This window comes from Ovis aries, chromosome 2, assembly GCF_016772045.2.
Source record: "Ovis aries strain OAR_USU_Benz2616 breed Rambouillet chromosome 2, ARS-UI_Ramb_v3.0, whole genome shotgun sequence".
NCBI classification, from domain to species: domain Eukaryota; kingdom Metazoa; phylum Chordata; class Mammalia; order Artiodactyla; family Bovidae; genus Ovis; species Ovis aries.
In genome coordinates this window covers 241430814-241439163 of record NC_056055.1, presented here as the reverse complement: position 1 = coordinate 241439163, position 8350 = coordinate 241430814, and the positions used below count along the sequence as shown (strand labels likewise).

Sequence of the window (8350 nt, the reverse complement as noted above, 5' to 3'; positions counted from 1 at the left end):
AACACTATGCTAATATTAAGTCTTTAAAGCCAAACTTTTCAGATTTTAATGAGTATCTACATCAACGGGGAACACGGTTGTGATTCAATTTCTAATTCAGATCTGGGGTAGAGACTTGAGGTTCAACGTTTCTCATGAACTCCCAGGTAAGGTCACTGAGCCCTATGGTATCAATCCATGGATTTGGATCTGGGAGCAGGAAGGTTTTAAAGGAGATACTACCTCATTCTTCTTCATTAAATAAAAACCCATTATGTAAAATATACAAAATCAAGAGAGACTAAAATAATTTTAAAAAATTTATTAACAAAATGTTTACAACACAAACAGTTCAATTACTGTTTGCTTTTAAAAATTTCACTTCTACATAACAGATCCATATTATATAAAATATTTACAAGTGTAAATATACAAGAATCCCACCTGTGTGTAACCTGTGGTCCATTTGTGCTATCTCCCATCTGCAAGAGAAATCTAAATCATTATTTAAATTAAGTATTTACATATTTTTGTGTTGTCATTTGTAATTGCAACACCACCACTAAATGGTTCACAAGAATGGAATAATGCTAGAAACAAACTTGCAAAAAAAAGTGCATTTCAGGCAACCTTAGCAGCTGGCTTTTTTTAGACAGGTACCCACAGTCCATATGGACTTTTCTTCTTATCTATTTTTGGGGATCCTGAAGAATTCTCTTCAGCAATAGCTTTAGCTGATTTCTGAAGCATAGGCTTTGCTACAGAATTCTGAAAGAGAACAAATTCTTAAGTCAGCTTCCCAAACACATACATTATATATTTAAACTATCACATTAAATAAAAGACACCAACCAAATGCAAAGCCATGGACCTCACTTGCAACTTAATTCCATCAAACTGTTAAGCCAAGACACTAGTGGGGAAAATCAGATACGTGCAAGGCATACTGCAATAGGGAGATATTAAGATAGTTTTATTAAGCCTTTAGCTGATTATTCTAATCACAGGATATTCTGAGATTTTAAAATATTTCAACAATCAAAAAGGACAAAGGGAACAGTTAAAAGGGGAAAACACTGAAACTAAGAACGTGCATATTAGAGTAAGAACCTATTGGTCACTTGTGAGGCCCACACAAAAAAAGTATTAAAAATTCTATTTAGTGGCTTAGTAGGCCTCATATCACAAATAAGCCAACAAAATAAAAGCCCCCAACAGAAATACATTCCAAGTCTAGTTTTTGAGTGATCAATGCTTAGATATACTTACGTTAGAGCTAAAAGTGATGCTTTTTTGCTGATAAGACTTTTCATTGGCATTTTTTGTTCCATCTTCTGTTAACTTGTCCGATAGCTAGACAGGTAAAAGAAAGTAAATTTTAAAGTCATACCCTTGTAGGTATAAATAGTAGTCCAATTGTATTATGAATTTACTTGTAAAGACATAAATCAAGTTTGATCTAACCAGTCAACATCCTAAAATAACATAGTACTTTTGTTAAGTTTTTCCCATAAAATTGATTCAATGATTTAAGATACCTTTCTCCATAAAGCAGTATTGTATGTATCCCTCTGATCTAAATTCAAGTAACTGTGAAAATAAAATTATACCAAAAAATACCTAGTTTCAAAAGAACTAAGGCATTTGCCCATCCAGTTGGGTACCTAATCACCTAAAAAATCAACTCAACTCTTATTTGTCCACCACTAATGCTTAGGCAAACCCACATCTCGGTCTGCATGATAGATAACCCATCGTTTTCATGTTAACTGAATGTATCAATTCCTAATTATTATAAACCTTTAAAGCTATGCATTTTATGCTGCACATTTCTGGAGAATTATAATAAACTTATCTGCAAATGAAGCAGGCCTCTTCTTCTGTAATCTCTCAAAACATCTGGAATATATTGCATATATTATCAAAGGGACATCTGTATCAGATGCCCCACCATTACAAAGTACACTTTCATTTAAAAATTGTCTTTAGTATCTTATCCAAATGGTGCTTGTCCCAAATTCTAGCATGCATCGGAATCTACCAACAAAACACTAAGCTTTCAGTGTGTCAACATAGACTTCAAATTAGTTTAACCTCTGATGCTTTTGCGCATGTATCAATTACCAACAGACTTTCTTCATCAATGTCTGGAGACCACATTCATGATTTCTATAAGACAGAAATAAAGCAGATAAACTATGCTGTATGTTGAGTACAGAAGCTGTGGGAACATAACCCTGCAAATGAAAATTACAGATACTCTATAAAAAACTAGCGAGAAAAACTTGGTAACTACTAAGAAATCACCAAAGTATCAGCTACAATTATGGAAGTAATCAGGATTATGGCAATTGAAAATAAAGGTCATTAGTCTCCCACTTTCATGGGAAAGACACTATCTAATATTGTCAGGTCTGTTATTTATATTAGCTAGCCATCCCAAGAAACAGTCTAGGGTAAATGGAATAAAAATGGATAATCAGCTCTTTCTGGTAGTAGTCTTCTGAAGACCTTATTTATTTTAATATAAGTTTAGAGTTTAAGTTTAGAGATGAAGTTTGAAGATTGTTTATTTTTAAAATAAACAAAATACTTACCTCAGACTTTGCACCATTATTCAGTACACCTGTTTCCTGGTTTCTTTCTTTAGATACAGATACACTTCTGAGACTAGCTGGCAAGTCAAAGTTGGCTGTTCCCAACGCTTTTGCTGCATTGGCTTTGGCTATTTCTAACAGCTCCATTCGATCTACAAAAAGAAACACAAAATGTTCATTTATCTGGTATCATTTCTCCAAAAAAACTCAAAATCACAAAGTGTTCTTACACTAGTAATATAAAAATATTTAAACAGTATCTCCACGTAGAAAACATATTTCTATTTAGGAAAGAGAATTCTACCTCTTTTGTTTAGAAAAGTAAGCTTCCCTCAATAATCAAAGGAAAGGAAAAGTGAGGTCGCTCAGTCGTGTCCGACTCTGCGACCCCATGGACTGTAGCCTACTAGGCTTCTCTGTCCATGGGATTTTCCAGGCAAGAGTACTGGAGTGGATTGCCATTTCCTTCTCCAGGGGATCTTCCCGACCCAGGGATCGAATCCAGGTCCCCGTATTGGAGACAGACGCTTTACCGCCTGAGCCACCAATAATCAAAAGCTTGGTCAACAAATCAGCACAATTTGAGAGCTGGTCCACCCACAACTGCCCTCCACAGAGCCATTTAACAGGCACGGTGCTAAGCCCTAGAGGGAAAGAAAGCGGTCCATTTTAAAACTGGATGCCAACCGTACTGGAGTCTTAACTATTGACCCGCTGGGGGCCTTCCTCTTTCCCCGAAGGCCTCTCCAACGACTCACCTTTCTCGCTCAAGCGAAAGGGGGTTGGGCTTCGCGACCTGCTCCGGGATCGCCCCCTCCAGCTTCTGCGCTCCTCGGGGTAGACGGTGCGGCCGAAGCCGTAGTAGCGGCGGCCTCGCGCGATGCCGTAGGCCCTACGGTAATACAAGCGGCCGCGGGAGCGGCTGCGGGACCGGTAGGACGTCCGGGTGGAGCCGGAGTGCCTCTCCCGGTACCGGCGGCTGCGGGAACGCGAGTGGCTCCGCGAGTAAGAGCGCGAGTAGCGCCGGTACCTCCTCTGGTGGCGCCTTCGGGAGCGAGACCTGGAGCGGCTCCTCCGCCCGGGTGGGCTGCGGCTCCGGGACCACGACCGGCTCGAGACGCTGGAACGGGACGAAGAGCGGCTCCCGGAGGCCGACGACGGCCGGCTGCACGGGCCCGACCGCGAGGACGAGGGCGAGGCCTTGGGCGGCGAACCCGGCCACAGGTCGTTCACGTAGCTGGACATCTCGGCCGGCAGCTAACTCTTCTACGAGTATCCCTTGCCAGAAACTCAGTTCCTAAAAACAAACGCAAAAAGAAAAAAACGTTAAGTTCCGGAATGAGTCGCGAGGGCGGCCCCGGAACCAGGAGAAAATCAACCTCCTGGCCTCCAGGCAGTGGCGCCGCCTGCGGCCGGCCTTCCCGCCAGTCCACCTTCCATCCCCCACCCGTGGAGCTCACGCAGGCCCGGGGACACACACGTCCTGAGGTACTGGCGGGAGCACCCTGTCACCAGAAGACCCACCACAGGCCGTCGACGCCTCACTCAGTGAGAGAAAGGCCCAACGCACGCCTTCCTGTAGAAGCTAACGACGAAGACAGGTTCACTGTTCTTCCCCAAACGAACACTCCAACCCTCCACGTCCAGCGTCCTGACACGATTTGAACAGGGCGACAGCAGACTCGTCTAAAGTACCAGGAGCTGGCGCTCTGCGCGTGCGCACAGACGTTGCGTGGTGGGCGTGGCTCTTCTCGTCCAACTGACGCTCTCCTCTCTGCCCGCCCAGCCCCACCCTCCGCCTCGCCCATTGGTCTCTGCGATGCGCATGCGCGGGTACGCCTTCGCGCCATCCGGGTATCCGCCGCTGGCTGTTTGGGTTTTTGGCTGTAAGTGGGCGGAAATAAGGCAGCATCGCGCGGGTTACACTAGTCGGTGGGGCTTTATGCCCGGCCCGTGTTGACTGGTGCGTGGTCTCCTCTTCTGGAAAGCTGCAGGCTCGGGCTGTGCCTCCCGGAACCCTTATTAGCCACTTCCTCCTGACCCGTGTCCGGAAGGTGGGCCGCCCTCTTGAGACGTCACGGAAAGCGTGTCATTGCATGCATTATCTTAGAAAATGTGTCTTGGCTAGAAAAAGTAAGAAAGGTAAAGACAGACTGCAGAGATACCCATAGCTGACGTTTAATTTACTGAAGGTTCAGAATGACGTCTGAGATTATTCCAGTTATTATTTTGGTGCTAGGGATTAAACACTGATGACTTTTATTTCCAAGAATGTATAAGTAGGATACATTTTAGACATCAGTTCAGTCTCTCAGTCGTGTCTGACTCTGCGACCCCATGGACTGCAGCACGCCAGGTCTCTCTGTCCATCACCAACTCCTGAAGTCCACTCAAACTCATGTTCATTGAGTCAGTGATGCCGTCCAGCCATCTCATTTTCTGTCGTCTCCTCCTCCCACCTTCAATCTTTCCCAACATCAGGGTTTTTTGCAGTGAGTCAGTTCTTCACATCAGGTGGCCAGAGTATTGGAGCTTCAGCTTCAGTATTAGTCCTTCCGATGAATATTCAGGACTGATCTCCTTTAGGATGCACTGGTTGGATCTCCTTGCAGTCTAAGGGACTCGAGTCTTCCCCAACACCACAGTTCAAAAGCATCAATTCTTTGGCGCTCAGCTTTCCTTACAGTCCAACTCTTACATCCATACATGACTACTGGAAAAACCATAGCTTTGACGAAACAGACCTTTGTTGGCAAAGGAATGTCTCTGCTTTTTAATATGCTGTCTAGGTTGGTCATAGCTGTCCTTCCAAGGAGTAAGCATCTTTTAATTTCATAGCTGCAATCAGCATCTGCAGTGATTTTGGAGCCCAGAAAAATAAAGTCAGCCACTGTTTCCACTGTTTCCCCATCTACTTGCCATGAAGTGATGGGACCGGATGCCATGATCTTCATTTTCTGAATGTTGAACTTTAAGCCAACTTTTTCACTCTCCTCTTTCATTTTCATCAGGAGGCGCTTTAGTTCCTCTTCACTTTCTGCCATAAGGGTGATGCATATCTGGGCTTATTGATATTTCTCCCAGTAATCTTGATTCCAGCTTGAGCTTCATCCAGTCCAGCATTTCTCATTATGTACTCTGCATATAAGTTAAATAAGCAGGATGACAGTATACAGCCTTGATGTACTCCTTTCCCGATTTGGAACCAGTCTGTTGTTCCATGTCGAGTTCTAACTGTTGCTTCCTGACCTGCATACAGATATCTCATGAGGCCGGTCAGGTGGTTTGGTATTCCCATCTCTTTCAGAATTTTCCACAGTTTATTGTGATCCACACAGTCAAAGGCTTTGGGCATAGTCAATAAAGCAGAAATAGATGTTTTTCTGGAACTCTCTTGCTTTTTTGATGTTCCAGCAGATGTTGGCAATTTGATTTCTGGTTCTTCTGCCTTTTCTAAAACCAGCTTGAACATCTGGAAGTTCTTGGTTCACGTTTTATTGAAGCCTAGCTTGGAGAATTTTGAGCATTACTTTACTAGCATGTGAGATGAGTGCAAGGAGATCCAACCAGTCCATTCTAAAGGAGATCAGTCCTGGGTGTTCATTGGAAGGAATGATGCTAAAGCTGAAACTCCAGTACTTTGGCCACCTCATGCAAAGAGTTGACTCATTGGAGAAGACTCTGATGCTGGGAGAGACTGGAGGCAGGAGGAAAAGGGGACGACTGAGGATGAGATGGCTGGATGGCATCACCAACTCGATGGACGTGAGTCTGAGTGAACTCCGGGAGTTGGTGATGGATGGGGAGGCCTGCCGTGCTGCAGTTCATGGGTTTGCAAAGAGTCGGACATGACTGAGCAACTGAACTGACTGACTGACTGATTGAGATGAGTGCAATTGTGCGGAAGTTTGAGCATTCATTGGCATTGGATTTCTTTGGGATGGAATGAAAACTCACCTTTTCCAGTCCTGTGGCCACTGCTGAGTTTTCCAAATTTGTTGGCATATTGAGTGCAACAGACTGACCCAGACTTGCCTGTGAGTGTCCAGGAGTCTCCAGTGGAGGCGCGGGTCGGTGGTGGCCTCCCGCAGGGTTGGGGGCACTGAGTGTAGCAGTACATGCGTGTGATGTTTTGAAGGAGGTCACCATCATCTTCATTACCTCCACCATAGTTTGAAAGTGAAAGTGAAGTCGCTCAGTCGTGTCTGACTCTGCGACCCATGGACTGTAGCCCACCAGACTCCTCCGTCCATGGGATTCTCCAGGAAGAATACTGGAATGGGTTGCCATTTCCTTCTCCAGGGGATCTTCCCGACCCAGGGATCGAACCCAGGTCTCCCACATTGCAGGCAGACACTTTGCCTCTGCATCTGCAGAGGATGTCACCAGGGAAGCCCCCACCATAGTTTGGCCCCAAGTAAATAGCAGGGAGGGAACACAGCTCTACTAGTCAGTGGAAAATTGGATTAAAGATTTACTAAGCATGGCCCCGCCCATCAGAACAAGACCTAGTTTCCCCCTCAGTCAGTCTCTCCCATCGGGAAGCTTCCATAAGCCTCTTATCCTTCTCCATCAGAGGGCTGCTGCTGCTGCTAAGTCGCTTCAGTCGTCATGTCAGACTCTTTGCAACCCCATAGACGGCAGCCCACTAGGCTCCTCCGTCCCTGGGATTCTCCAGGCAAGAATACTGGAGTGAGTTGCCATTTCCTTCTCCAATGCATGAAAGTGAAAAGTTAAAGTGAAGTCACTCAATCGTGCCCGACTCTTAGCGACCCCATGGACTGCAGCCTACCAGGCTCCTCCATCCACGGGATTTTCCAGGCAAGAGTACTGGAGTGGGTTGCCATTGCCTTCTCACCATCAGAGGGCAGATAGGCTGAAAACCACAATCACAGAAAGCTAACCAGTCTAACCACATGGACCACAGCCTGTCTAACTCAATGAAACTATGAGCCATGCCGTGTAGGGCCACCCAAGACGGGAGGGTCATGGTGGAGAGGTCTGACAGAATGTGGTCCACTGGAGAAGGGAATGGCTAACCACTTCAGTATTCTTGCCTTGAAAACCCCATGAAAAGGAAAAAAAAGATAGAACACTGAAAGGTCACCCCCCAGGTCGGTAGGTGCCCAATATGCTACTGGAGATCAGTGGAGAACTAACTCCAGAAAGAATGAAGAGATGGAGCCAAAGCAAAAACAACACCCAGTTGTGGATGTGACTGGTGATGGAAGCAAGGTCTGATGCTGTAAAGAGTAATACTGCAAAGGAACCTGGAATGTTAGGTCCATGAATCAAGGCAAATTGGAAGTGGTCAAACAGGAGATGGCAGAGTGAACATCAACATTTTAGGAATCAGCGAACTAAAATGAACTGGAATGGGTGAACTTAACTCAGATGACCATTTTAAACATATTAATTGTTAATAATAAGGATTTCCCTGTAGCTCAAGTGGTAAAGAAGCTGCCTGAGATGCAGGAGACCAGGGTTCAATCCCTGGGTCAGGAAGATCCTCTGCCGAAGGGAATGGCAGTCCATTCCAGTATTGCCTGGAGAATTCCATGGACAGGAAAGCCTGGTGATCTACAGTTAATGGGGTCACAGAGTCAGACACGACTGAGTGACTATCACACACACACATACACACACACACACACACACACACATTGTTAATAAACATGACAGTTGCCTTAAAATAAGTTTTCATCCAACGAATTTACCACTTGTGTAAGGAGAAGTATTAATTAGCTGCTTTGCAAGTCAAGGGTGAGATTTTT

At 44.9% G+C, this 8350-nt stretch overlaps 1 protein-coding gene across 5 annotated transcripts; it reads right to left on the bottom strand.

The window, feature by feature from the left end:
• Window positions 1-286: 286 nt before the first annotated feature.
• Window positions 287-4239, bottom strand: RSRP1 (arginine and serine rich protein 1). 5 transcript variants are annotated; one of them, XM_027965498.2, is made up of 5 exons: window positions 4101-4239; window positions 3335-3873; window positions 2577-2728; window positions 1249-1332; window positions 287-747 (listed from the first exon to the last, which is right to left on the bottom strand). In XM_027965498.2, the coding sequence occupies exons 2-5, from the start codon at window positions 3819-3821 to the stop codon at window positions 628-630; spliced, it is 843 nt and encodes a 280-aa protein (XP_027821299.1). In that variant the 5' UTR covers window positions 3822-3873; window positions 4101-4239; the 3' UTR covers window positions 287-627. The 5 variants fall into 5 exon arrangements, with proteins under 5 accessions (XP_027821299.1, XP_042100488.1, XP_042100486.1 ...); XM_042244554.2 differs by lacking the exon at window positions 287-747 and adding an exon at window positions 2104-2148 and having other exon boundaries at window positions 1249-1878; XM_060411450.1 differs by lacking the exon at window positions 287-747 and adding an exon at window positions 2104-2148 and having other exon boundaries at window positions 1260-1332.
• Window positions 4240-8350: the final 4111 nt, after the last annotated feature.